General features: G+C 53.6%; 4 protein-coding genes across 5 annotated transcripts in view; 2 read left to right on the forward strand and 2 right to left on the reverse strand.

The window, feature by feature from the left end:
• Hsp90ab1 (heat shock protein 90 alpha family class B member 1) overlaps nucleotides 1-2,843 on the forward strand; it is a 10,608-nt gene extending 7,765 nt beyond the window's left edge. Inside the window, exons 3-9 of the mRNA XM_050119382.1 lie at nucleotides 31-77; nucleotides 168-355; nucleotides 552-742; nucleotides 830-977; nucleotides 1,094-1,362; nucleotides 2,044-2,377; nucleotides 2,488-2,843. Of these exons, the coding sequence (XP_049975339.1) occupies nucleotides 31-77; nucleotides 168-355; nucleotides 552-742; nucleotides 830-977; nucleotides 1,094-1,362; nucleotides 2,044-2,377; nucleotides 2,488-2,597 (1,287 nt within the window). The 3' untranslated portion in view covers nucleotides 2,598-2,843. The remainder of the gene's footprint in view (nucleotides 1-30; nucleotides 78-167; nucleotides 356-551; nucleotides 743-829; nucleotides 978-1,093; nucleotides 1,363-2,043; nucleotides 2,378-2,487) is intronic.
• Nucleotides 2,844-2,935: 92 nt separating this feature from the next.
• On the reverse strand, nucleotides 2,936-6,741 carry Slc35b2 (solute carrier family 35 member B2). Of its 2 annotated transcripts, XM_050119318.1 has the most exons (4): nucleotides 6,605-6,741; nucleotides 5,909-6,102; nucleotides 5,583-5,740; nucleotides 2,936-4,344 (listed from the first exon to the last, which is right to left on the reverse strand). In XM_050119318.1, exons 1-4 carry the CDS (start codon nucleotides 6,613-6,615, stop codon nucleotides 3,409-3,411), a joined length of 1,299 nt encoding a protein of 432 aa, XP_049975275.1. In that variant the 5' UTR covers nucleotides 6,616-6,741; the 3' UTR covers nucleotides 2,936-3,408. The 2 variants fall into 2 exon arrangements, with proteins under 2 accessions (XP_049975275.1, XP_049975276.1); XM_050119319.1 differs by lacking the exon at nucleotides 5,909-6,102.
• A 796-nt stretch (nucleotides 6,742-7,537) lies between these two features.
• On the reverse strand, nucleotides 7,538-15,461 carry Nfkbie (NFKB inhibitor epsilon). The gene is made up of 6 exons (XM_050119392.1): nucleotides 14,870-15,461; nucleotides 12,679-12,781; nucleotides 11,444-11,666; nucleotides 10,418-10,506; nucleotides 10,032-10,271; nucleotides 7,538-8,671 (listed from the first exon to the last, which is right to left on the reverse strand). Exons 1-6 carry the CDS (start codon nucleotides 15,235-15,237, stop codon nucleotides 8,606-8,608), a joined length of 1,089 nt encoding a protein of 362 aa, XP_049975349.1. The 5' UTR covers nucleotides 15,238-15,461; the 3' UTR covers nucleotides 7,538-8,605.
• A 5,495-nt stretch (nucleotides 15,462-20,956) lies between these two features.
• Tmem151b (transmembrane protein 151B) lies at nucleotides 20,957-25,513 on the forward strand. The gene is made up of 3 exons (XM_050119388.1): nucleotides 20,957-21,169; nucleotides 23,233-23,673; nucleotides 24,375-25,513. The coding sequence occupies exons 1-3, from the start codon at nucleotides 21,053-21,055 to the stop codon at nucleotides 25,503-25,505; spliced, it is 1,689 nt and encodes a 562-aa protein (XP_049975345.1). The 5' UTR covers nucleotides 20,957-21,052; the 3' UTR covers nucleotides 25,506-25,513.
• Nucleotides 25,514-27,895: the final 2,382 nt, after the last annotated feature.

Consider the following 27,895-nt stretch of genomic DNA (forward strand, 5'->3'; position numbering starts at 1 on the left):
GCCATGGGACCTCAGGCCTGTTCTTGACAGTGGTTTTACTACCTTCTGGAGGGACTCTGGGTGGTGGGCACTTTGCTGCTAGTATTCTAGGTTTCCTTGGTACTGGGGCTGATTCTTTAGGAGTGTTCTGTGGTACATGTTGGATGCTGGGACCTGAGGTCCTGAAGTGCACTACTGGGTTTCTTTCAGCACTTCTCTGTGGAAGGTCAGCTGGAATTCAGAGCATTGCTCTTCATTCCTCGGCGAGCTCCCTTTGACCTTTTTGAAAACAAGAAGAAGAAGAACAACATCAAACTCTATGTCCGCCGTGTGTTCATCATGGACAGCTGTGACGAGCTGATACCCGAGTACCTCAGTGAGTACCTCCTGAGCTTCGGTTATGTAGTGCACACAAACTCTTAGTAAATCTGCAGCATACAAACTTAGACTGTATTGTCTTTAGCCCAGATAATTACAGTCTTTGGCTTCCCAAACCTTCACTTGACTGGGTGGTTTGAATCTGATAACCAGGCCAGGTTTGATGGGCTGTGCCTTGCTCTGGTTGATTGTAGACTTCATCCGCGGCGTGGTTGACTCTGAGGACCTGCCCTTGAACATCTCCCGAGAAATGCTGCAGCAGAGCAAGATCCTGAAAGTCATCCGCAAGAACATCGTGAAGAAGTGCTTGGAGCTCTTCTCTGAGTTGGCTGAAGACAAAGAGAACTACAAGAAATTCTATGAGGCCTTCTCTAAGAATTTAAAGGTAAAATGGACAAGTGTTTTCTCTCCTGATTACTTTGTTTAGGGTATTATTTCTTTCCAGCTCATAGGACTCTTTCTTTGCCTATAGCTTGGGATCCATGAAGATTCTACTAACCGCCGGCGCCTCTCTGAGCTGCTCCGCTATCACACCTCTCAGTCTGGAGATGAGATGACCTCCCTGTCAGAATATGTGTCTCGCATGAAGGAGACACAGAAGTCCATCTACTATATCACTGGTATGGAGGAGCTTGGGTATGACAGAAAGAAAGCTGCCTTATGTGGGAGATTGGGGAGGGACAAGTGGCAATATGGAGGCCTTTTGGTTACTGGGTCATGTTTAATAATCCTATAGGTGAGAGCAAAGAGCAGGTGGCCAATTCTGCCTTTGTGGAACGTGTGCGGAAGCGGGGCTTTGAGGTGGTGTACATGACTGAGCCTATTGACGAGTACTGCGTGCAGCAGCTCAAGGAGTTTGATGGAAAGAGCCTGGTCTCTGTGACTAAGGAGGGCCTGGAGCTGCCAGAGGATGAGGAAGAGAAGAAGAAGATGGAGGAGAGCAAGGCAAAGTTTGAGAATCTCTGCAAGCTCATGAAGGAGATTTTGGATAAGAAGGTTGAGAAGGTGAGTTTGTTGGAAGTTTGCCCCCTAGAAATGTTACTGCTGCTGTATAGCTACTGGATGGCAGCAGATAACAGCTCTCTAGGCCCTTCTTCCCCCAGCAATATTGTCACTCTTGATGAGAAGGGTAGGAACTTTTTTTCATAACAGTGATTATCCCACATAAAACATTAGAAAAAAAAAGGCCCCTGGGCTGGAGAGATGGCTCAGAGGTTAAGAGTATTGCCTGCTCTTTCAAAGGTCCTGAGTTCAATTCCCAGCAACCACATGGTGGCTCACAACCATCTGTAAAGGGGTCTAGTGCCCTCTTCTGGCCTGCAGGCATACACGCAGACAGAATATTGTATACATAATAAATATTTTTTTTTTAAAAAAGGCCCTGATGTGTTGCCCAGAGTTTTTGTTGTTTCAAGGTAGGGTTTCTCTGTAGCTTTGGAGCCTGTCCTGGCACTCACTTGGTGGATCAGGCTGACCTCTAACTCAGGGGTACTCTGCCTGTCTCCTGGGATTTAAGGCATGTGCCCCCACTGCCTGGCTGCCCAGGTTATTCTTGAATCCCTGAACTCAAGCTACCTTCAGCCTTCATAGTAGCTGTAGTCTATTCATCTTCCATACTTAAAGCAAAGAACTTTACATACAGCAGTTCCAGGGCAGCCAAGGTTACATCTGTGACTTTGTCCACAGGTGACAATTTCCAATAGGCTTGTGTCTTCACCCTGCTGCATTGTGACAAGCACCTATGGCTGGACAGCCAATATGGAGAGGATCATGAAGGCCCAGGCACTTCGAGACAACTCTACAATGGGTTACATGATGGCCAAAAAGCACCTAGAGATCAACCCTGACCACCCCATTGTGGAGACCCTGAGGCAGAAGGCTGAGGCTGACAAGAATGACAAAGCTGTTAAGGACCTGGTGGTGCTGCTGTTTGAAACTGCTCTGCTCTCCTCTGGCTTCTCACTTGAGGATCCCCAGACCCACTCCAACCGCATCTACCGCATGATCAAACTAGGCCTGGGTGAGTGAGGGAGGCTAGGCTTGTGAGCTATAGGTGGCAAGTTACTGAACTGGCTGGCTAGACCCTTGGACAGACTTTAATACTACCATCTTGTTCAAATCTTTTTTTAGGCATTGATGAAGATGAGGTGACAGCAGAGGAGCCCAGTGCTGCTGTTCCTGATGAGATCCCCCCACTTGAGGGTGATGAAGATGCCTCCCGCATGGAAGAAGTAGATTAGAGATGCCCTGGGAAGATCATGTCCTCTGTATAGTTTCCCTGTGCTCCCCCAGCAGCCTTGACTGGCCCTGACCTACCTGGCTCTCTGCTCATGCTAGAGGATCTCTTACCCTGTCTTGTGCCTTAAGGCAGGAAAATCCCCTCCCACAGAATAGCAGGGTTGGGTATTGTGTATTGTGTTTTTGTTTTGTTTTATTTGTTCCAGAATTAAAAGTATGCAAAAATAAAGAAAATGCAGTTTTATGTAGTCCTGTTCTCCTTGTAACCCTCAGGATGCTGTGGTGATGGGTACATTCACTTCTTCCCTTGAGTCCCTTTCAGCCAACCAAAACACATGGCCAAGTCACTGCTGCAGTTTAATCAAATAAGAGCAAAAGGTGACAAGTACCAAAACTTGAGCAAAGAACACAAGGGTCCCAAGGGGCTGGGCAGGGCTCTGTTGCCTTTGGCACAGCACCATTTTCACTGACACCCCCTCCCCAAGGTAAACCACATTAGGGCCTGTAAACGTTTTTTTTCTTTTTTTGTGCTGTTCTTGAGGGGTGGGTGTTAAGGGAACAAGCAAAGGCCTGGTACTGGTTCACAGGTCCACCAGCTAATCTCAGATTGGGGGAGCTCCATGTGGATCACCTCTAACTCAGACCCACAACTACCACTTGCATGAATAGTAGTAGGTGGGGCTCTTAAGGCAAGGCAAAAAGAGGCTGCCTCCAGGGCTCCTAATCCTCTGCTGTATACTGAGAATATTTTGCCCTTGAGCCAGTGCCTCTGAGAAGCTACAGAAACCAGAGTGAGGGTCCTTATTCCATTCCTCATACCTTCTGCACTGGGGACTCAGTTGGAACAGCCTTCTTTCCCCGCTGCTTACGGCCCCGGGCATAGACTCTGAGTAGAAGGGCAGTGAAGACCACAGCCACTCCTAGTCCCCCCACCACAGTGACAGTGTGACCATAAAGAAGGCAGGAGAGAAGGATGGCAATAGCCTGGCGGAGAGTCATGATGATGGTGAAGACAGCGGCTCCGAACTGTCCAATGGTATAGAAGATGAAGAGCTGACCGAAGGCAGAGCAGATGGAGAGGAGGAGGGCATGGAACGCAAACTCACTGTGCCGCCCCATGAAGCGGGCTCCCTCCAGTAGGGCCCCCTGCTCCAGTAGTGAGCCTACTGTGAAAAGACAGGAGAATAAATTGACCCCAAACATCATCTGCACTGAAGACATCTTATAGGCAAACAGGGCATCCTGCCAGTTTGAGGTGAAGCTGTCAAAAGCGATGTAGCCTGCCAGTAGGACCAAGCCTGAGAGTGTGGTGGCTGGAGAACTTCGGGGCTCTGGTCCACTAGACAGCAGAAACATGCTCACCCCAATGGAGATGAGGCCAGCAGTCAGGTATTCCCAGTGTTCATAGCTTCGTCTAGATACCAGCTTTCCCATCATCATGACGGGAATCACCTTGGAGGCCTTGGCCAGTACCTGGGTAGGGAAGCTGACGAATTTAAGTGCTTCATATTGGCACCAGCTGCTGAGCACATTTGACAGACTGGCAAAAGAGTATCGGTACATGGGTGCCCCATGACGGGGTTGCTTGCGTAGGACACAGTAGAGACCTGCCACAATCAATGCCAGCACACGGTTCATTAGCACCAGGAACTGTGAGTCCGTGAAGTGCTCGCCTGGTGATGTGTCTGTGGCTCCATAGCTGCCGGTCATCACTCTTTCCTGCAGTACACCCCAAGTCAGATAGGACACCTGGGAGGAGGGGAAGAATGGCACTAGTAAACAAAAGGAAAAGGGTCCTTCATTTTCTCCCTTCCTTGGGATGATGGCATGTGATGTAACGGAAAGCACCCTTTTGGTTTCTCTCTGGTAAAGGTTTCTTTTCTAAGTTTTACTTCACCTTGTAGGGAATCAAATGGAGTTGTAAACATAGTGACACCTGCTTCAGGACTGGACACTGTCCAACTTCTTGGCACAAGTTCATTAGTGCTGGCTCCATATACCATATAAAGTTTTATTTTGAACCAATTCAAAATAAATTGGGATGTTTGGAAGCCTCAGGGAGGGCTGGCCACTTTCAGTTCAACATATAATCTAAGGTGAACTGGCATCCACTCCAAACTATGGCCCGTGATAGTATCCCACACACGGAGAGGCTGCCTAGATTCTTGTGTGTGTGGTCCCGGGGATCGTTTAAGGTTTGTACATGGCAGGAAAGGGCTCTACTTTTGGGTTGTACCCCCAGAGCCCCTCCCACATTATTATTTTCAGACAGGTCTCACTACACAGTCTTAGTTATTCTGAAACTTGACATGTAACCAGGGCTATCTCCAACTCAAAGATCCACCTGCTCTGCCTCCCACACGCTGGGACAAACCCACCATACGCTTGATTTATTTTATGTTTTGACAGAATCTCATACTAAATTGCTCAGGCAAGCCTTGACACCCTTCTTCCCCTTTCTGTTGGTTTTTCGAGACAGGGTTTCTTTGTGTAGCTCCAGCTGTCCTGGGATTTACTCTGTAGACTAGGCTGGCCTTGAACTCAGAGAGGTCCTCGAGCCTCTGCCTCTAGAGTGCTGGGATTAAAGGTGAGTGCCATCACCACCAGGTGCAGGCCTTGAACTTTCAATCCTTCTGTTTCAGCTTCCAAGTTTTGCCACCATGCCTGGGATTCCCCCAAATTTTGTCAGCGAGATTATATATACAGAAAGCAGAAAAAGAGCACAGAAAAAAAAAATACAGAAAAGACACACTAGACATCATTACATATGTGTACGGTGAAATTTCAGTACAGGTACGGAAGGAGGAAAAGGTAAGAGGAAGAAAGCACTTCAACACTTTCAGGGTGGGGCCGTGTCCTGCTCCTGCAAGGACATAAACCATACCTAAATCAACAAACCTTTGGTGTGGGCAGGGCAACTTTGGTTTTATTAAGTTCCTGGCTATCTGGACCCAATCTGGCAAGAGAAGGGGAGCCTGTCTACTTACCTGGAGCCCCGAGGCACAGAAGACCAGCTTCAGGATCTGCCAAGACGGGGTAGTATCTGCCGTAGCATCTGCCCGAGGAGTTAGCGGAACTTCATCAGAGGCCTTAGGCTCACTGCCAAACACACAGGCTTTCACCAGCGGAAAGCAGAGACCCCTGCCTGAAGAAGACACACAAAGTCAAGCCCCACAAATTCTCCAGGGCAGTCAGCAAGCTCCCCACCCCGACCTACTGACCTCCCTCCCTTCCCAAGTCACAGTCTGCTTTGAATGTCTGTCAACACCTGCAATAGAACCTGGTTTGTTTCCCTACCCTTTAACCACATTACCTGTCTCTAGGTAGTTCTTCCGTCTAAAGTATTGTACCAGAAGGTAGCCAGGTACCATAAAGCTGGCATAGCCAGCAGCATTCAAGAAAAAGCGGGAGAACCACAGCTGTGTCCAGGACTGCGGAGGGGCTTCGGGTGACTCTCCACCTGCTCCCAAAGAAGGGAGCGCGGCGAGCACCACCAATGTCCACCATCTGCTGGGACAGCCAAAGCAGCGATTAGGGTTGAAGCTCTTCAGCCCCTCTGCCCTCCGGAGGGGACTGTACCAGGGAAGTGCCCAGTGGCGTCCCCGCCCCCTCCGCTGCAGTCCAGCGAGACAGACAAAGAGCCTCTCTCTCCCTCTCTCTCGGGGGGTCCGACGCAGGCCAGGCAGAACCTCCTCCCTTCCCAGGGGCGGCCCCGCCTGCCCAGCCACATAGGTCGCCTCTGTTCCCTCCAGCGCGCGGGCAGCTCAGGCCACAGGCGCCCCCCCCCTCCCGCTCCGGAGCGCCACAATCCCACGTCTCCTCCGGACGACACTCCCGAAGCCACCCAGGATCACAGGCCACACGCCGCACACCCATTCACACTGGCTCCCTGACAGCGCCACGCGGGTCTGCAGCTGGAAGACCCCACCCCGCCTCCCAAGCCCTGGGGTCTCGGTCACGTGGCCCCGGGGTCTCAGTCACGTGGACCATGGCTGGCCGAGCCCCCCACCTGGCGTCCATGGCCCAGCCGCGTGGGGCGGAGGGGGGACCGGGGAATGCGAGTCCCCGGGCCGCACGCTCCCTCCGCTCCCTTCGCCACCCGCTCCAGCAGCCAGCTAGCCAGCCAGCCAGCGGAAGTGCCGCGCTCTTCCCGCCTCCTCCCCGCCTGAGCCCCTCCGCGACGCCCCGGCCACAGCGCCCCCGCGCGGCCCGGAGGCAGACCAGGCCCGGTTCTCGCGGGGAACCCCAGTTGGGACTCCCTCCCTATTCGTCAACTTGCTTGGTCACAGCCATCCCAGACACAGTGACGACTGTTGCCACCTAGCGGAATGGACTTTTGAGTATCTGAGACCAAGCACTTCCCCTTAAGTTTTACCTTTTTTTAACAATGATGTCTCCTTTCTGTTATCCCCCTAGTACCGGTGACCGTGACCTTCCAGACACTGCACGACCTCGTGCGTCCTCCTCGCCCACTCACTCGACCAACCCTGTAGAATCCTGCTGACCTGTTTTCAGTTCCTTTAACTCATGGGAGGCCTTCCCCCGATGCTCTGCCCCTTTCTTTGCTCATCCTATGTCACAACTTCTGTCTCTTTCGGTTTTTCCAGACAGGGTTTTTCTGTGTAACAGCCCTGGCTGTCCTGAAACTCACTTTGTAGACCAGGCTAACCTCGAACTCACAGAGATCCACCTGCCTCTGTCACCGAAGTGGGATTAAAGGTGTGTGTGTGATAACCACCACCAGGCTCTATGTCCCAGTTTCTAGGCCACCAGTCTGAAGCTTCCTTGGTCACCCAAAATAATAGTTCTCCACCCACTCCACTGCCCTCCTTCCTGCCAGTTTTCCCCCTCCCAGCACCCATTGCAGCTTCTGACCACGTATTTAGTTGCCTATAGTTTTAATAGCTGTCCCACTCACAGGATGCACTTGCTTAGGGTTTATAAGCACTAAGCATCACAACTATGCTGGTTTATTTCTTCTTGTTCTTCATGGCGGTCATGGGCCTGACCTAGCAGGGCCCTCAGTGTGTGGAATCTAAGGGGAAGGAAAGTAGAGTTGCAACAGCTCTCTTGTGCCCAGCATCTCCAGGGACATGTCTCCAAATTCCTCCATCCCTGACCATTCCCACATGAAGGAGATGTGTCTGTGTTGGCAGAAAGTAGGCCTGAGAACTCCCAGGCCTCCCACCCTACCCAGTAAGTGTTATAATTCCGCCACCCAGGTGACAGGGAAAGCCAACAGAATTATAACAGCAAGGCCCTGCTCCCCTTGCTCAGGGCCAATTTCTGTCTCTGTCTTTACCCTGGGATCACAGGTCCGGCCTGCTAATGCAAACAACTGTAGAAGGGAAACATTTTTTTTTAAGTCACTCTTTTCCATTTTAGTGTCATGCTACAGAATTATCTTTTCCAAAGGCTCAGTTTGGAGCCTTATGTATGAAGTCTTTAGACAAATGTGTTTGCCCGGGCCCACTGCCATCAGACCCATAATCCCAGTTATTCAGGAGGCTGAGCAGAAGGATCCTAGTTCAAGGACTGCTTGGGCTACAGAGTGTGTTCCAGGCCATCTCAGGCAACCTAGTGAGACCCTGCCACAAAATTAAAAGTAAAAAGAAGGCCAGGGACAGAGCTACTTGATAGTAAGCTTGCCTACCATTGGGAGGCTCTAGGTTCAACCTCCAGTCCCAAGCATGCTCACAAAGGAGTTTTAGGTAAGGCCCCTCAGGGTCCTGTTTGCTCATCCGTTTTCCTGATGGTTGTCAGTTTCAGCCCATGCCATCTTCAATAGAAGCAAGCAGGCTTTGAGGGTCTTTCAAGAATCTCCATCCTGTCCACCTGGGAAGTTCTTCCTTCCAGACCGGCTTCCTCGTTTGCAATCCTTCCTCTCCTGTCAGGACTACAGTAGCCCCCAGGCTCTGGCCTCTGCGGAGGGGCATGCTGCTTGGGCCCCAACTGCAGCAGCTGTGGCTCCAGCTTCCAGGTAGGAAAAGGTGGGACCCCTGGCCTGGCTTCAGTCAGTACATAGCAGTGGCTTCCCGGAGATTTTCAGGTCATCAAAGGGCAAATAAGAAAGGAGCTGAGGAAGACAATGGAGAGGAACAGAGTTAATTTAAGGTCACGAGAGAGGGCAATAGGGAGCAGGTAGGAACTCTGTCAATACTAACTTCCCAGACAGTGAGTGACCTGGGCATGGCAGAGCCCCAAGGCTTTAGACAAACTCTATAGTAAGTCATGCAGAATATCAGAGCCAGGAATGCCTTAGAGCTGATCTAGCCCATTCGACTATTCTTGTTGGTGGTACTGGGGAAAGAAGAGCATTACATACTTTGAGGATTTTGTTTGATTGTTTTTGAGACAGGGTTTCTCTGAGTAACCACCTTGGCTGTCCTGGAACTCACTTCGTCGTAGAGGAGTCTGGCTTCAAACTCACAGAGATATGCCTGCCTTTGCCTATTAAGTGCTGGGACTGAAGGCATGTGCCGGCACACCTGGCTGAATATTTTTTTTATGTATAGAAAATGTGAGTTTTGCTGGTAGGAGGAGGCACACACCTTTAATCCCAGTACTCAGGCACAGCAGGCACGTCTCTGTGAATTCAAGGTCAGCCTGGTCTACAGAGTGAGTTCCAGGACAGGCTCCAAAGCTATAGAGAAATTGTCTCAGAAAAAAAAGAAAAGAAGATAAAATAAAAGAAAATGTGGGTTTTGCTAGGTGGTGGTGGCGCACACTTTCAATCCCAGCACTCAGGAGGCAGAGGCAGGTGGATCTCTGTGAGTTTGAGGGCAGCCTTGTCTACAAAGTGAATTCCAGGACAGTCAGGGCTGTTACACAAAGAAACTCTGTCTTAAAAAGAAAAAAAAAATGTCTAAGACCTGGACCAGGTATAGGTTTGTATGCTGCAGGCATTTGCTGAAGCAGCATGCAGACAGGTATTGCTCTTTGGATTCTCCCAGGCCTCAGCATGGCTTTGTCTTCCATGTGGGTGCTCACTGATTCACTCCTGTGAGAGTCCAGGTTTGGGCTCTTCGGGCCTGCTAGTTTAGGAAATTGGCTGAGGGCCAAAGACAGACCAAGATGTCACGGTTGTTAAGCTTCAGTCCTGTTCTGCCCTAGCAGTTTCGGGGAGAGGGAAGGGCTGAGCTGAGGCTGGCCCTCAGCTATATGAAGTTGCTATACAGATGAAGACCTTCGGTATTTGATCTTTCCGACCCATTCCACAAGTGCTGAATTATAGGTAATTGTCACTTTATGTGGTTCTGGGGACTGAACCCAGAGCCTCTTACATGCTAAGCAAGCCGTCTGTCCACTGAGTTGCACTCCCAACCTGACCCCAGCACTGTTAACTTAGTGAATGAGACAGAGGCCTTTGCCTAGTTGAAAGAGCCCAACTCTGTTATGGGTGGGAGGCCCTGCAAGGCAGAGCGTCTGTCTCTTACATCCTCAGCCAGGTCCTGGGGTGTCTCATCTTCGACATTCAGCAGCAGGGAGTCGGCACCAGCCTCACACAGGGTGGATGAGATGCTGTTGAGGCCGCGGCCGGCTGCCAGATGCAAAGGCGTGCAACCATTGAGCATGCGGGCATCTACCCGGGCACCAGCCCGGAGCAGGAACTGCACCAGGCTGCGCTCCTGGGTTTCCACAGCCAGGTGCAGTGCAGTCTTTCCACTGGTGGCCTCCTGGAGAAGAATGGGGGTGTCAGTTAGGAAGGTCAAGAGGTAACAGGCTGAGCCTGAGCTCTGGAGTTTAACACTAGCGGGGACCGGCAGCTAGAGCAGATGGTGGCAGGTGGTGGGCCAGCTGGCGCCCTGATTGGTGCCCTCACCTGTACGTCAATGTCAGCTCCGTTATGAAGCAGCAGTTCTATGAGTGGTTGGTTCCTCTGCAATGTGGCGATGTGGAGACAGGCCAGACCTGGGGTGGAGTAGGCGGGGACTGCTGTTTGGTGTCTACTGATCCTTTTCTTCAGGGACTCCCCAACCCTTTGGCCTCATGGGACCTGCCTACTCAATGCCTCTAATCACAGGACTGTTAAAATACAACCTCCCCAAAACCCCCTCAGAAGTCTGAGAGGAGCGGAACTCAAAGTTTCCATTTGTTCAGTCATGTTACTGAAACCTTCATGCTTCGAGGGTCAGGTTGCTGAGTGACAGCCCCAAATGCACACATTCTTCCAATAGACACCCCACGCCTGGTAGTTCCAGACTTTCACCTGCCTGGGGATCCTCATGGCCCAGTCTCTACCCACGGGTGGTTTCTTCCTATATGCCCTGTGGCTTTTATTTTACTTTATTTTAACATTTCCCTCCTGGCTAGAATCTCCTTCCTTTCTCCAAGCCTGCCTGTAATAGAGACCTAGATTGAAACGTCCATTTTTTTTTTTTAAATCACGTTCCAGTCTCTTCTGTTCAAAGGTCCTTGACTCTGAGGACTTCCCTGACAACCCTACAAAAAGCCAACCCCCCCCATCCCAGTTCTCTTCCCTCTGCTCCCCACCAACGCCCATTTCCTTTAAACACACATAGAGTTCGCTCTGTGCAGTTATCAGCTGTCTCTGTCTTCCTTGGTTTTGCTCGCAGATGTAAGCTTTGCTCCTAGGGCAATGTGTGGCGCACAGAAAGTGAGATCATTTGATCATCTAATTGTTAATAAATTAAATATCTTTAGGATTTAGATTTCTGCTCACACACCACAGGCACCGGGGAAATTCTGAAACAAGTCATTCACTGGGTCCCTTAGTAAGGACGTATTGAGTGCTCATGCGCTTAGCCTGGAGGAATAGCAATAGGTAGGGTCACTTGGGCTCTTCCTTACCCCTCCTCTACCCCTCAGGCCCTGGAGCTACATGCACCTTGCCAGTTCTTCAGTTGGAGGTCCAGGGGGTGAGATGGCTCTCTGCCTGGCTCTGGCTGCTCCTCCAGCAGGCAGCATGCACAGGCCAGATTCTGGCGCTGACAGGCTACATGCAGGGCTGTGTCACCGTGTTGGTCCTGTAGTATCCGGCTGGCTCCCTTCAGCACCAGTGCTCGAACTATATCTGGCTGGTCCAGGTGAACAGCTAGATGGAGTGCTGTCTGTAGGCACAGAGGGTCACAGGGTCACAGGGTCACAGGGCGCTGCAGCAGGCTCCTACCTCTGAGAACATATTTGGGGATGGGGTACAACCATGTTTTTTAAAGGTTTATTTATTTGTTATGTATACAGTGTTCTGCCTGCATATATGTATGTATGGTTGTGAGCCACCCTGTGGTTGCTGGGAATTGAACCTCTGGAAGAGCAGCCAGTGCTGTTAGCCACTGAGCCATCTCTCCAGCCTGGTACAGCCATCTTTAAGTCCTAGCATCTTCTCTGAAAGTAACTGTAAAAGCCAGAGTTGGATCTTTCATGAAATTATTCCTAAGTCTTTCCCCAAATGCTTGGGACTCCAATTCTGGTAGCATGGTAAGGGAAATAGAGCTCCCTGCTCTTAATCCTTCATCCTCTGGAGATATCTGTGTTATCCTCAAAGGTTGGTCTGCAGGGGTTGAGTGAGGGGAGGAAAGACAGAACAGCCAGGGCAGTATCTCTGACAACTCCCTCCTTTAAGACTCAGTTAAGATGTCATCTCTTACCTAGACAACAATGAGGACCTTAAGAGAGACATACATGGATCTAATTTACATGGGAAGTAGAAAAAGACAAGATCTCCTGAGTAAATTGGGAGCATGGGGACCATGGGAGAGAGTAGAAGGGGAGGGGAGAGGAAGGGAGGAGAGCGGAGAAAAATATATAGCTTAATAAAAACAATTAAAAAAAAAAGATGTCATCTCTTTCATTTGGCCTTCCTTGCCTGTCCTTCAAAGTCACCAGCCCCCACTGAAGCTGGTATGATCTTCAGTACAGCTGTTACCATGTTATAGAATTATGTGAGCTCTCTATATATGATGAGTCTGTGGGCACCTCGTGGGCAGAGGCCACATCTTAGTCATCTGTGTTGCAGATGCTGGCTTGTCTGGCAAATGGCTTCCTAGGGCCTCTGGTTTGGCTCCTGGATTTGGTAGCCAGGTTACAGACAGGATCTGGACATAGCCTTCTCTCTCTACTCACCTGGTAAAGGTTGTTCTGAATGTCCAGAACTTCCTGGGGCAGGAAAGTCAAGCAACAGAACAGCATCGCTGGGGCTTCGTGAATTACTGCCAGGTGGAGCAGCCTGCAGCAGGAGAGGGCTAGGGTCAGGACCCAGGCAGGAGAGAGTATACCAGAGTCTTGGGGTTGGAATGAATGCACCAGCCTCTAACTCGCTACCCACAACCGAGTCAGGGCAGGAAGTGAGAGTTTGGGCCAGGAAGTAAGGGGTTGTCACAGGAAGCCAGGATTCTGAAGGTGGGAGCTCCAAGATCTGCCGGCTAACCTGTGGAAGGCCTTGGCTGGGTGGGCATGTGGGCAGAGCGCTGCCAGGGCGACAGCCTTCCTGTCCGACTTGCCCACACCCAGCTCCCATCTGCCCCCAGGGCCTTGCCAGGCCAGCTGCAGCTCAAAGCTAAACTGAGAGCTACTGGCGGAACTCAGAGGGGGTTTCCAGGGCCGAGTTACCCACCTCCCCACAACAGGGAGGACAGGAGGAGGCAGATGTGGGGTTCCCCCGGCAACTCAATGTCACACATTCCAAGGGAGGGGAGAGAGCAAGCATGGCATGTAGATCTGTTGCCCTACCCATGAGTCAAGAGGCCCATTCTGCAGCCTGGGCAGGTCAGAGGAGGCCTGGTCAGAAACCCTCTCCTAAGCACAGCTCCAGGGGGAGTTCGGTGCAATGTAGAAAATGTGTTTGATGGGGAGGGGGTGACAATGGGGCAGTTGGGGCATTTGGGATGGGAAGTTCCAGTGTTGGGGTTTCCCCACATCAGGTGGGGAAAATGAAAGCTAGGGCTAAACGCCCAAACCTGGACAGCTGCCTTGGGGCAAGTTGGTTAAAGGCCTGTCTGGGCTCAGGAGGGGGATACTTAGGCAGGAGAGGGGCAAGCTTTTGCTGCAGGCAGGCGGTAAAGAAGGCCAGGAGAGAGTGACGAGGGAGGGAGGAACCACTCTGGAAATCCCCTCGGCCAGGGCCTGCTCTCTGGGTCACATTCCTGCAGCCACCTCCCTCTCTCCCTCAGTCTCCCCTCCTCCCACTTCCTTTCCCACTTCCACACTTCCCACAGTCCAGCCACCTCCAGAGGAGGAAAGAGCTCCGTTGGGGAGTCCCGACGCTTCTCTAGCCAGAGCAGTCAAGTCTGGAGCTCAGAGGCTCACAAAGGGGGGGCAGCAGGAGAAGTTCTGCACGGAGCTCTAGGGGGTTGTGATCCAGGCACCAAATACAAAGGGCTTCCGTCCTGTCTCCCACTCACAGGGTGGAGACCCCCGTATCTCCAACAGGCACAGGACAGGTACCCCCTGCATCCCAGCACACCTCTCATCTAGGACTCCAACAGCCCCTGTTCTGTCTGTCATCTCAAAGCCCAGTCACTCCCTCTGCTAGCCTGTTCTTCCACCTAGGGCCAATTCTCATACTGGCCACTCGATTGCTCTTAGTCCAGCTGCACCTGACTCCAACGGGGCCTCGGGGATGAACAGGCAAATGAAGAGATAAGAAAGGGCAGTGAGGAGAATTTGGGGAGCTCAGGAGGTGCAGGGTGTTGGGGAGGCTGACACCAAGCCATCACTTCCCTTTTCTCAGCAGAGGAAGTGAGCTGGGGCAGCCAGCTGCCTGCCCTGTTTGCTGGGGCAAGAATTCTCAGTCCAGGCACCCTGCTTTTGCAACCAATTCCAAACAGGCAACCTGGGAGTTGAGGTAACCCTTAACTCAGCTTCCTGGGCTCAAATGGCAACAGTAAGCTGGTGTTGCTTTTCTTCCTAGGGACAGGGCATTCTGAGCTCGGACCCTGGACTCTCAAATATTGAGCAAACAGGGATGTCCCCTCTCCCAACATGAAAAATAAAAACTGAATTGGTGTGGGGAATTCCTCTTCCCAGGGGTGGGTAATTGGTAGATTTTTCAAGATTCTGGCTGGTGTTCCTGGTTCCCAGGGCCCTGCTAGCTCTGCCTACCCCTAAAAGAGGGAGATGGTGTCTGGTCTTTTGGTGTGAACCTGGCTATAGCTTAAAAGTAGGCTATGTGAGTTAAGTTTAGAGAAGGATGTTGGCCCTTCCAGGAAGGGTCTATCCTCTTGGGTGGTGATGGTGGTGGTGGATGCCCAGTCAGTTACAGCTCCCGGGGAGCCTCTGACGGAGCAGCGGATCTCGGACTAGCCAGTTTACTCACGTGTCTCCATCTTCAGAGATGTATGTGAGCGCTTCGAGTTGCTGAGGGCTCAGTACCTCTGTGTGGGGCAGCGGTGAGCCTGGGGCCGGGTCCTCCACTTCGGGTCTCCCCAGCAAGGGCAAGGACTCAGTGAGAGAGGAGGAGGCATAGGTGGAATCCGCCCGCTCTCCATCGGCATCTTCTTTCTCCCCTGGTTCCTTGTTGGTCTCTGGAGGGTGGCTCCAGGGCTGTGGACAGCCTCTGTGCGATGGTCCGGAGACTAGGGCCGCAGCAGGCTCGGGCAGGGAGCGCAGAGAACGCAGCGACTCTATGCCCGAGTCGCACTGGCTGTCGTCCGCCTCGTCCGGCTCCTTCCGTGCATCCGACATGCCGGCCGCCCCAGCCCGGGGTCCGGGGTCCAGCGGGATCTAACTCTGAGATGTGCTGCGCGCTTTTCCGGGTTTGTGGGGCCGCCTAACAAAACCAAAGTCCCTCTCCGAAAGGCCTCATTACTCGGCTGTGCAGACGCAAGTAGCGGTCCAGAAGCGCGAGAGGTCCGGGGCTCCGGCTAGGTCCACGGCAGCGGATGCTTTGGGCAGCTGAACGGTCCCTAGTCCAGTCTTCTCTCTTGCCCCGCCCCCGGGCCCAAGAAGTGGCGGCCAGTCACTGCCACGCCCACAGCCCCGCCCCTCAAAGGCGCTTCCGGGTAGAGCCCCGCCCCTCAGAATCCCCCTGACTGCAGCGTGTGTAGGCTGGGAGTCTCTAGTTACCAGTCTTGACTCACTCCTGTGTGGTTTCGCCCATTCATTCGTTCACCATTTCACCCTTCCCGTTCCCTTTTATTTCATTCATTAACTCCATGTTCGTTCGTCCCTTCTTTCAGTTCTGTGTCTTCATTATCTATTTGTGCATTCTTTAAAAAGTGTATTTCTTTTTCTGCACAAGCTGGCTGTTTTGTGGGGAGACCGCATACGTCGGTGGGATGGTGTCTTAGGGTTTCTGTTGATCCAAGGAAACACCATAGCCAAAAAGCAAGTTGGGGAGGAGAGGGCTTATTCCACCTACACTTTCACACCACTGTTCATTAATGCGGGAAGTCAGGACAGGAACTCAAATAGAGTAACCTGGAGGCAGGAGCTGATGAAGAGGACATGGAGGGGTGCTGCTTACAGGTTTACTCCTCATGGCTTGCTCAGCCTGCTTCTTATAGAATCCAGGAGCAGCAGCCCAGGGATGGCTCCACCCACAATGGGCTGGGCCCTCCCCATCAGTCACTAGTTAAGAAAATGTCCTACCAGGCGGTGGTGGGGCACACCTTTAATCCCAGGGGAGGCAGAGGCAGGCAGATCTCTGTGAGTTCAAGGCCAGCCTGGTCTTCAAGAGCTAGTTCCAGGACAGGCTCCAAAGCTACAGTGAAACCCTGTCTCCAACCCCCCCCCCCCATTATCCCACAGTTGGATCTTATGGAGTGTTTTAATTGAGGTTCCCTCCTTTCAGATGACTAGCTCCTGTCAAGCTGACATAAGACCAGGCAGCACAGGCGGGAAGGCTTTCCCTTTGCCTATTTTTCTTTTCTTTTTCTTTTTTTCGACAAGGAAGGATGCTGGTGCTCCACTAACTTCTTCCTTTTTTATTTTATACACATTGGTGTTTTTGCCTTCATATATGTCTGTGTGAGGGTGTTGGATCTTGTGGAACTGGAGTCACAGACAGTTGTGAGCTGCCATGAGGGTGCTGGGAATCAAACCCTGGTCCTCTGGAAGAGCAGCCAATGCTCTTAACTGCTGAGGCATCTCTCCAGTCCCCCCCCCCTTTTGCCTATTTTTCTCAATTTCTCTTGTCTTTTTATCTTTTCCTATCAGTGCCCAGAGTTATGGGTAGGGAGGGGGTACACTTCATTATCTTCAGGGAAGCAGCTTTTTCTTGGGGAATCTTTATGGACAGTCTCCTGTGCCAGCTCCCCAGATTTGGCAGGAGGATGTGATTTGGAGAAGTGGGTTTTCTGGGGCAGACTTTTGTCTAACAAGTCATGGTGGTCATGTGGTTTCTCCTTCCTCACAGGGTGATGCATTGGCCTTTGGTGGGTACAGTATCTGGCTACCCCTAGTAATCAGAGTCAGAGAAGTCTAGTTCCTCACAGTGCAACCAGGATGGGGAGGCCCCTGACACTATGGAGGTCTCCACCCCAGCCCCAGCCATGAAACATCTTTCTCTCCCTGACATGGCGGGGTTGAGAACACCACCCACACGTGAGCCTGAGCTGGAGCTTCACGCTGCTCTTCCTTTGGGCTAGCAATACCCTCGAAGGTCCTTACCCACTCAGGGAACAGCTACATTGCAATCCTGGCACTGGAAAACGGAAGCTGGGGTAGATAACTACTAAGCCATTCTCTACTGCTCTTTCCCTAGGAACCTTGTGCCAGTCATCCAACCATTCACTCATTTGCAAACATATATGAAGTATATTGATATATCTGATATCCTCTGATCCGAGAGACAAATCAATAACCACAGTAACAGTAATAAGCAACAGTCACTAGCATTTCCACTATCACCAATGCCATCACCATAAGAAAAAACAATCCAGTCTTCTAAAAGTGTTTGGCCGGGTCTGGAGAGATGCTCCAGCAGTCAAGAACACTTGCTGCTCTTACGAAGGACCCAGGTTCAGTTCCCAGCACCCACAAGGGGGCTCACAACCACCTGCAATCTGATGTCTGATCTGATGCCCTCGTCTGACCTGCATCGGCACTTGGCGTGAACACGGTGCACATGCACACATGCAGGCACAATAACATAAATCTTTTAAAGTTTCTGGCAGTTGCCACTTGGAATGTTTGTCACACAGCAGGGCCAGCTACCTCCTGAGAGGCAAGAGGGACGAAATCGGTTCAGTTTGAACTGGAGATGGGGAGGGAAAGAGCTGAGAAGAGAAGCAGCCTCTTCTCACCCAACGCTCTCCTAGAGGACTAGCCAGAGGACGCGCTGAGCAGAAGGCAGGTGGGATCCTGTCAGGATAGTCAAGGAACCGAGGCATCTAATAAGAATGTAGATCAAAGGGTAGAATGCTTCTCTGGTAAATGCAATGCCTTGGGTTTGATCCTTGGCATGGTACCCCACAACAAATACCCCAACAATCAAAACAACAACAGACACTCCATTAGGGTCAGAAGTTTTCAACCTCCTCTTCCATTCTCAAAATTTAAGCAAATGTGCACGCCACAGGTTAAAGAAACTGCCTGAGGCCCAGAGAGGTCAGCTAACTTGCCCAAGAATCCATAGTCAGAAAAAAAATACAGAACTGGCTTCTTCTGACCTAATCCTATGTTTTATATATTTTCTTCAATGGAATTCTTTTCACGATCTAAATCTCACTGATGGTGGAACATGTGCACTCTGCAAGGGCACAGACTCAGGAACGTGCAGGGACCCCCTTTCTAATTAACAAAGAAGCCAAATTTGAAGATGACGCTGTTTCCACCAACCAGGTGTCTGTGTAGTCCTGAACCCTAACAGTTGTGTGGCAACTCCCTTATTGACCACAAGAGGGCAGCATTGAGCCACCCACAGCCACAGCCCCAGCCTAAGCAACTGTACTCTGAGAGAACCTTTCTGTCACTCCCACAATGGAGAGGACCCCAGTGGCGGTGTTCTCGAAAAGGAGGGCCTTTGGCCTTTGACTCTGGCTGCAGTGTGGTCAGGCCCTCACTTTTCTTAGCAACAGTTCTCTCCCAGGTCTGGCCACGCAGCCCCTCCTTTTGATGTCTTCTGGGTCCCTTTGGATGCTTCTACTTCCCACCTCCAGCCACTGAGCTAGGCTTATCTTCAGAGAAACAGGTCCAGTTTCCATGGTGACCAGACGGTCAGCTTCTTCCACTAGCTCCTCCTTTCAACCCCTGTTTCCTGGAGTTTCCAGGGAAGGATATTGGCTATGACCAGAGAAGATGGGGGTGGTCTCTTGGAAGTTCTGGAGTTGCCCAAGGAAGTTTCAACGTCCCCTGAGGCAGGGAGACAGTGGATGGCATCAGGAGGAAGAGCATCACTGAACTGAGAGTGTGGTGAGTCCACATGGGTTATGTGCAGGAGGAATGAACACGGTGAGATGAGGGGCTGACACCAGAGCGAGGGGCTGGAGCTGGCTGTGAGGCAGGCTTCCCCAAGAGCAAGGGTGGGGACCACTGGAATGAGCCACCAAGACAAATTCCTCTTGCATTGTGGTGTGGATGGGAGCTCTCCCTTTCAGAGACCACATCCTTTTGAGGGAGAATGGACTTTTGAACTGAAGAGGGTCATTCTGGCTGACACTTCAGGACAGTAGGCGGCCAGAAAGCCTCCGGTCCTCACTTGGAAGATGGAGGCAGAAGCAGGAGTAGGGATGGAGGGAGTGGTTCTCCTGATCCAGAAGAGGCAAGAGGGCACCAGGGTACCCGAGGATGCTTACTTCCTGTCCCCAATAACAAAACTGTCTTAAGGCCACTTCCTGCTCCAAAGGGACTCCCGGTATTGCGATTGAAGCTAGGGCTTGACACAGTGTTCTGCTACTGGACCACAGCCCCAACTTACTACCTACTCCCCCCCTCCCCCGTTTTTAGTGTTTTCTCTATGTAATAGTCCTGACTGCTCTGGCACTTGTTTCATAGACCAGGCTGCCCTTGAACTCACAGAAATCTGCCTACCTCTGCTGGGATTAAAGACGTGCGCCACAACCGCCTGACCAACCTACCCCCTTTTTGACAGTGTTTTGGTATGTAGTACAGAGTGGTTTCAAAGTATTGATCCCTCTGCCTCAGATGTGTGTCACCTCCCTTCATGAACTTTTTTTTTCCCAGAAAAAGCTCTAAATTCTAGGAGTAATTCTGTAGGTGCTGGTGGGGGACCCCATAAGCACTCACCTGCTCTCCATTGGCCTTGGTTCCCTACGGGTAAGAAAGAACAGTTTTTGCATGTCAAAGACCCTGGTAATACAGTGACCCCCCCCCCCCACAGACTGACCACTCTCACCACACTCTATATAAAGATTGGATGCATGTCTTCTCAGTTAGGCTGTGCTTCTTGAGGATGGGAAATGCTCTTTTATTTCTATACATGACATACAGTAGGTGTCGAGTACTTGCTTATCTGTGGATGTACCTAGGAATGCATGCCCGAAAAAATACCAGTCTCTTGTGTGTCCTAGGCAATGCCGGGAACAGCAGTGGGTGGACGGCACAAAGGGCTTGGCTGCCTGCAGCTACTCAGCTTCCCTGTGGTCTGTGACTTTGTCTCCCTACCCTGGCAGCCTAGTGAGGAGGAAACGAGGACTTAGAGGGAGAAGGTACTTGTCTAAGGTCGCACACCTATTGTGACAGAGCCAGTTAGAACGTAAATGTCCTTGACCCCTAGCTTAGGGCACTGGATACACTTCATTGCTTTTCTGGGGCTCTCTTGTGAGGGGCTTAGCGTCTCGGATCTCTGCCCTCCAAGGAGTCCTTTCTGGGATCTAGCGTCAGTGTCTTCTCTTTCACGCTATTCCGTCCCTCTGGAGTCTGTCTCCTGACTTAACTCCTTACCACGCAATTAGGAGCAACGGTCTTCCCTAGGATGCCCAGACTCATTTTCCAGTCCCCAGTCTTCAAGCCTCAAGGACTTGAGGATGGAAGAGGGACGCTGGTTGACTTCCCAGGGCCCTTTTAGTGAGGGCAGCTGGAGAGGGGTTGAGGCTGCGATCTTCCCAGAATGGGCAGACAAGAGGAAGATGCGGTGAGCAGGGTTGAGAGAAAGGGTGTGGAGAGCCCCTGTTGCTTCACCCCTTTGGCGGTGTGGTGGTGGTTATTAGGAAGGCTTGGTGAAGGCGGAGTTTGGGGGGCCGGAGGCGGGGCTCTGCTGCACTGGGAGGAAGAGGGGGGGCGCGCTGGCTCCAGCTCGGCTCAGACAAAAGGCGGCGGCGGGAGCGGGCGGGAGGCGGAGCGGCGCCGCGAGGGCCTCAAGGTGACACCCGCCCCCGGCCCCGGCCCCCCCAGCCCGGCCCCTCCAGCCCGCCCTCCCACCCATCCCCCTATCTCCGCCCCCCCCTTCGTGCCCTTTCTAGGCCCCCTCCCCCCGGCGGGGGGTGGGGAGCAGAGAGGGCCCCGCCCCTCGCGCCCCCTCCTCAGGCCCAGCGCAGGATGCCCCCGGCCCCTGGCAGCCCCCCGGGAGGTCCTGAGCTCGACGCGCCCCCTCTACGCCATGTCCCCCCCTGGCTCGGCCGCGGGAGAGAGCGCCGGCGGCGGCGGCGGCGGTGGCGGCTCCGGGGTCCCAGAGGAGCCCATGGCAGCGGCGGACGAGGGCCCCGCCCGAGAGGAGGTGAGAGCCGGCGGCCCTCGGTACCCTCGCACGGCCGCGACCCGGCCCCCCATCCCCCGCGCCTCACACGGTCCCCGCCGGTTCCGCCGCAGAGCGGCCGGCGCCCCGCACCCCGAGCCGGCCGCTGCAGCCGCAGTCCGCGCCGCTGCCCCGACCTGGCGGCCCACTCTGTCCGCCGAGGCGAGGAAGGGGCCGCGCCGGGGGCGGGGCTCGGGGGTCCTGGGCAGGGGGAGGGGCCCGGGGCGGAGCCTCGCAGACCCCGGGCTTAGCGGAGAGGGGCTATGTCGGCTCCTGGATGAGGATGGTGGGCGGCATCCCACCTTGAAGGCCCGGAAGGAGGACTGGAGGGGCTAGGAGCCAAGAAGGGTGCCTTGGGGAAGCAATGATGTCGTCCGAGCTGGGACCACAGGGAAGTCAGACCTGTACAGAGGCCGTACCCCCTGGGGTCACTGGGAGCGTGAGAGTGTAAGGGGGCTATTCACCTCTCGATGCTGGCTGCTCCCCCTAGGGGGCACTAAGCTTAAGAATTTTTGAGTCAGTACTAAACATGTACCTAATTAGGGTCTTACTTTAGTCTTTTGAGAACTGGAGACAAAGAAACTAAGGGAAATTCTGTAAGCCCTCCGCCCCATCCTCCAATGCACTCTTGTGCACACCGTGCCCTTTGAACAGGGGCAGGAGGACAGTGGGAACAGACTTTCGGGTAGCCCTTTTCAGTTGTACTCACACTGGGACAGCACATAGCCAAGTGGGCATACAGGTACACGCAGGTACCCAGCTTCCAAGGACACAGATCCTGAAAGGCAAGGGTACACTCCCTTCCTTGCAGACACATGCTGTCCCTCCTACCTATCCACAGATATCTAGGGCCTGCTGTCTAACTGTACACTTCGTTTCCACTGCTTTCTCTCTCTCTCTGGCTGGCCTCAAGGCCGGGCGTGAGGAGCTGAAGGGGCCAGTCACCACTGCAGCAGACAGTTTTGTGTGTGTATGTGTGTGCACACACATGTGCATGGGTGTGCAACAATGTAGAAGGGGTGGGAAGACAAGCTATTTGAGCAATCAGACTCAAATATGAAGAGCCTTCATTGATTATGTGCCCCATGGGTGTCACTTAGGAAGCAAAGAGAACGAGACATGGGCCCTGCCCTCAGGAGCACTCCATCTGGGAGAGAAGTAGACACGTAAACAACTCAGAACGTGCCAAATGCTTTTAACAGACAGACCTAGGAGAGCATCAGAAATTAGTGACAAATGGCTGGGCTCCCAACATCTTCCTCACCCCGATCCCCTCCTCTCCTTAGCCACAGGCCTCTGCCCTTTTGGACTGTCTTGTGTGAAGGGGCCCCAGCCCTTCTTTCCGGTCCTAGAATAGAGGGGAAGAATGCGTGTTTGTTGGGAGGCAGGTGTGAGCAGTAGGCGCGTGCGTGCGCGCGCGATCGCGCGCGGATCATCAGAAGTGAGATTGGCCTGGGCTAAGGCCCTTCTCCAAGGGAAGTGTTAGATCTCCTCTGTGGGGGCAAAGGAGAGGCGAGTGAGACAAAGGGGCGCGCTTCTCTAGAACCCAGGACTGAACTACCTACAAGAAGTCGGGGCCCTGTTAAGTGGGGAGATGGTGTCAGTGGGTCCTTCCCTACTCTCCTGGGACACCTAGAAGAGGTCTGGGCCAGGGACCTGCCTTCGCTAATGCCTGTTTGTCTATTCCTTCTTCCCCATCCACACCTCCTCTTCCTTCATTGCCATCTTGTGTCTGTCTTGGCCTTTCTGGATTCCATCCTATCCATCGGTGTCATTTTTGCTTCCTGGGCCCCCACTTCCACCTCTTGGGGTATCTCTCTTTGCACTTTCCTATATTGGCGTTCTGGTCACTTTTTCTGTCCTCATGGCTCTGTCTGGGTCACTTCTGTGTTTATCTCTGGTCACTGGTTTCCATCTTTCTCTTCCTGTTACATTCCTGTCTGTAACCCTTGTGCCGGCCTCTGTCTCTCAATCTCTGTGCTGGGTCCTGCCATTCTGTCTCACTTCGTCCTCTTCTTGGCACCCCTCCCTGCCCATCCAAGCAGCAACGACCCATCCAGCCCTCTTTCACCAAATCTCTCTGCCGCGAGTCCCATTGGAAGTGCCTCCTGCTCTCGTTGCTCATGTACGGCTGCCTGGGGGCAGTGGCTTGGTGCCACGTCACCACAGTGACCCGCCTCACCTTCAGCAGCGCCTACCAGGGCAATAGCCTCATGTACCATGACAGCCCCTGCTCCAACGGCTATGTCTACATCCCCTTGGCTTTCCTGCTCATGTTGTACGCGGTCTACCTGGTGGAGTGTTGGCACTGCCAAGCCCGCCACGAGCTGCAGCACCGAGTGGATGTGAGCAGTGTTCGGGAGCGTGTCGGCCGTATGCAGCAGGCCACCCCCTGCATCTGGTGGAAGGCCATCAGCTATCACTATGTGCGACGAACCCGGCAGGTCACCCGATACCGCAATGGGGATGCCTACACTACCACCCAGGTGAGAGGCTGGAGGTGAGTGCAGGCCATTCAAGATGAGAGAGGTTGCTTGGATTGCCTGCCATTCTCCCCGCTTGTGAGGGAGCATGAGGCAGCAGCGAGCTCCCATGGGCACTCAGTAATAACAGCAGACACCAACAGAGCCAAGCTCTAGGCACTTAAAAGCGATTTATTTCTTACAGCAAACCTATGAAGTAGGTATGTCCCATTTTACAAAGGAGCAAATGGGTGTGCAGTAAAAAAAACCAAACCTGTCCAGGGTCAAATAGTGAGGAGAGGGCCTTAAACTCAAGTTAGCTGGCTCCACGGTGGAGTCTGCTCAGAGCGTCCTGGCTGCAGATGGCTTCACAGGTATACGTTTACCTGTCCAGTGGAGTAATTATTCCTGACTATTTATTCACACAGCTAAGGAGACCTCAGCTCAGACTGGCCTGGGGTTGCTTCTACTTGGCAGTGCTAGGCTTAAACCCAGGCCTCTGGATCTCAGCCCAAGACTCTTAGAGGAGGTGGGTGTGCGTGGTACAGGGTTTTCAGGGCAACCACCACTTATCGCATTAACTCCCTTTGGATTGCGAGAGGGAGGGGGAGGAGATGATGATGGAGATGATCCCAGGTATAGTGACTTCCATCTCGGTATAGGGATGGGTAGACAAGCCGCGGTATGTTCCCCTTATGACTCCAGCCTCCTCCTGCGCGCTGCAGGTCTACCACGAGCGTGTCAACACACACGTGGCGGAGGCCGAGTTCGACTATGCGCGCTGTGGCGTCCGGGACGTGTCCAAGGCGCTGGTGGGGCTGGAGGGCGCTCCGGCCACGCGGCTGCGCTTCACCAAGTGCTTCAGCTTCGCCAGCGTGGAGGCGGAGAACGCATACCTATGCCAGCGCGCGCGCTTCTTCGCAGAGAACGAGGGCTTGGACGACTACATGGAGGCGCGAGAGGGCATGCATCTTAAGAACGTGGACTTCCGCGAGTTCATGGTGGCCTTTCCCGACCCGACCCGGCCACCCTGGTATGCCTGCTCATCGGCCTTCTGGGCAGCGGCGCTGCTCACGCTATCGTGGCCGCTGCGCGTGCTGGCCGAGTACCGCACGGCGTACGCGCACTACCACGTGGAGAAGCTCTTCGGCCTGGAGGGGCCAGGCTCGGCCAGCAGCGCGGGCGGTAGCCTGAGTCCCAGCGACGAGCTGCTACCGCCGCTCACTCATCGCCTGCCGCGGGTCAACACGGTGGACAGCACCGAGCTCGAGTGGCACATCCGTTCCAACCAGCAGCTGGTACCCAGCTACTCGGAAGCGGTGCTCATGGACCTGGCCGGGCTGGGCGCGCGCTGCGGCGGGGCAGGGGGCGGTGGCTACGCGCCCACGTGTCGCTACGGCGGAGTGGGTGGCCCGGGCGCGGCGGGCGTGGCCCCGTACCGGCGAAGCTGCGAGCACTGTCAGCGAGCGGTCAGCAGCTCGTCCATCTTCTCGCGCAGTGCGCTGAGTATCTGCGCCAGCCCGCGGGCCGGCCAGGGGCCTGGAGCCAGTGCTGGGTGCGGGGGCAGCCGCTTCTCGCTCGGTCGCCTCTACGGCTCCCGGCGCAGCTGCCTGTGGCGCAGCCGGAGCGGGAGTGTCAACGAGGCGAGCTGCCCCACGGAGCAGACGCGGCTGTCGAGCCAGGCCAGTATGCGGGACGACGAGGACGAGGACGACGAGGAGGAGGCCGGGCCACCGCCGCCCTACCACGACGCCCTCTACTTCCCGGTCCTTATCGTCCATCGTCAGGAGGGGTGTCTGGGCCACAGTCACCGACCACTGCACCGCCATGGCTCCTGCGTGGAGACCTCACTGTGACTTCCCGCTCTTGGAGGAAGCCTGCGCCATTCATTCTTCCTCCTGCCCCTTGATGTGTTGTGCTCCCTGTGCGTAGCAGGGGAAGGCAGGATGGTGACAGAGGCCAGGCAGGGTACGCGTGAAGGCGGGAGGTGAGGGGCACGCCCAGACAAGACTCCAGTGGGCCTGAGACTGCTTCCCTGTACACGGACAGAGGATGGAGAGATTGGCAGCTCTCTGAGAATCCCACTCACCGGGGCAGAGGTGGCTCTTTTTCAGTCCCCACCGAGTTCCTACGGGGACATTTACTTTTCCACACGCACGCGAGGTCCCTCCCACCCCCAGGCTTTCATCGAGTCTTGACTGTTACCAGGCAACTATGATGTGGAACCCGTTTTTTTGGCCTCCCCACCAACGGAACCATCATGGCAGGCCTCAGAAAAGGCATTTGGGGCTTTTTAATTTTTATTTTTGCGTCGCCCCCCCCCAGCCCTTGGGGGCGGGGCAGTGATTTGGTGAAGAGCGGCAGGGCCGGTTTCCAACCACCTACTGAATGAGGCCAGCTGGCAGCCCAGTATTCCTCTCAACACCTTGAAAAAGTTTTGACCTCTTGGCGCCGGGTGGGTGAGGCTCGGTGGTTCCTTTCTGCCGCTCCCACTCCGGTTGTTTATTTCACTGCGCCCCAGAGGTCCAGTCCTGGAGGGACTTTTCACGCACCAATGACGTCATTCACCTCGGGGGGGCTTACTGGCTCTGAAGAGCTGTTGTTAGGGTGCAGGGGGAGGGAAGTGAAGCTGGGGAAGGCACATCCCGGCCCTTTCTGGAAAAGACCCAGCCTCCCATCAATCAGAAGCTTCCTCCCCTGGGTTCTCAGTAGGTGCTTCCATTAAGAAAGGGTCCATTAAAGTTGGCCAGAGTGAGTGACCAAGTGGACTGGAGCTTGAGACACACTTTGGTGTCAGGAGAACTCAGGAGGCAGGTGGGAGAAAGAGCAGAGCTGGTAATGGTGGATGGAGGAGACCAGCTCTGAAGGGGTGGCGGTGGTGTAGCGTTTCCTCTTGAAGATGCTTAAGAAGTAGTATGTCCCTCACACACGCCTGGGTGCAGCTAAGTCCAGCACAAACCCTAGCTGGAGAGGCACTCAATCCCAGAGGCAGGAGATCAGTTCTTGCCAGACCCTCCACTTCCTCTTATCCTGTGAGCTGAAGTCCTAGGTCTTCAGAAGGGCATCATGCCACAGCCCCAGGGCACCAGCCCCTGTCCTGTCCCTTCAAAGCTTTGACACCAACTTTGCTCTCCCACGCCCTCTGCTCCCTTAACCCCTCCACCCCACTGTACTTCATCGTGCATGTCTGTGTTTGGCCCCTTGCTCTCCCAGCTGCCCTGGCTGAAGTTTTCCAAGCAGACGTAGCACCCAGGGATTGGGCTCACATCCATCCAGTCTTGCTCCCTCTGCTTCGTGCTTTGCCATCACCATAACTCCATCTTCTTGGCCTCCCCTCTTCCTCCTGGCCATGCCAGGCCTACGCCAACCAATGGGAGTGGCCCCTACCTATGCAACATCTCTTCTGGCTCCCTGTCCCTTCTTCACAGGGGGATGTGGGAAACCCAAGTTGTGGGGATGCCGTGATCTATGGTTCAGATGGGGGTTGTACTTTCTAGCCATACAGAGATGGTTGGGTGAGGAGGGAGGGGTGGCAGAGAAGGAGAGGTCTGGGCAGACAGAATCAGCGTAGCTGCCCACCAGGATTCCTGGACAGCAATGTCCACTGGCCTACCAACACTGAACCCTCTAGGACCCCGAGTCTGAGTTTGTCCCTGTGTGGGGGTAGCTTGGCTGTTGGAGCACCCCGCTTTCGCTTGAGCAAGGCATCTGCTGAAGCACAGGTGGTGGGGGAGCTGTGGCCTTGGGCCCCAGTTCTTGGCCAGCTGGCACCTGAATGTCTTGTTCTCATTTAGGGTCAGCCTGGGTACCTCACAGCTCCAGGGAGGGAAGGACTTGGCTCAGTCTCTGTCACGCTGGGTCCAGAGACAGAGCTTGGCCTTGGGAGAGGAGGAGGGGAAGCCCTGTTATTATTTCTGCCTGACCATTTCTGCCTAGGTCTTTTCATACAGACAGCCTCACCTCCCACACACGCACAGACTTAGAGAGAAAGCAATTCTTTGGTCTCTTTTCTTGGTAGCTTTATTGATTGCCAGGAAAAATGAAAACCAGAAAATTAATTAATCTCTAAAATTAAACTTTACACTGAATGTTCTTGTTTCTCTAATTAGAACCTCTGCTAGCAGCTGTGGCTACACACACACAGACACACACACACCCTCACACCTACATGTTTGCACTCTGGAACTGTCAAGAGGGTGTCAGGCACAGATGGCTCTGGGTTGCCCGGACAGGCACACACATGGTC

This window comes from Alexandromys fortis, unplaced genomic scaffold (assembly GCF_014885135.2).
Source record: "Alexandromys fortis isolate MF-2015 unplaced genomic scaffold, M_Fortis_MF-2015_v1.1 scaffold_145, whole genome shotgun sequence".
Lineage (NCBI taxonomy): Eukaryota > Metazoa > Chordata > Mammalia > Rodentia > Cricetidae > Alexandromys > Alexandromys fortis.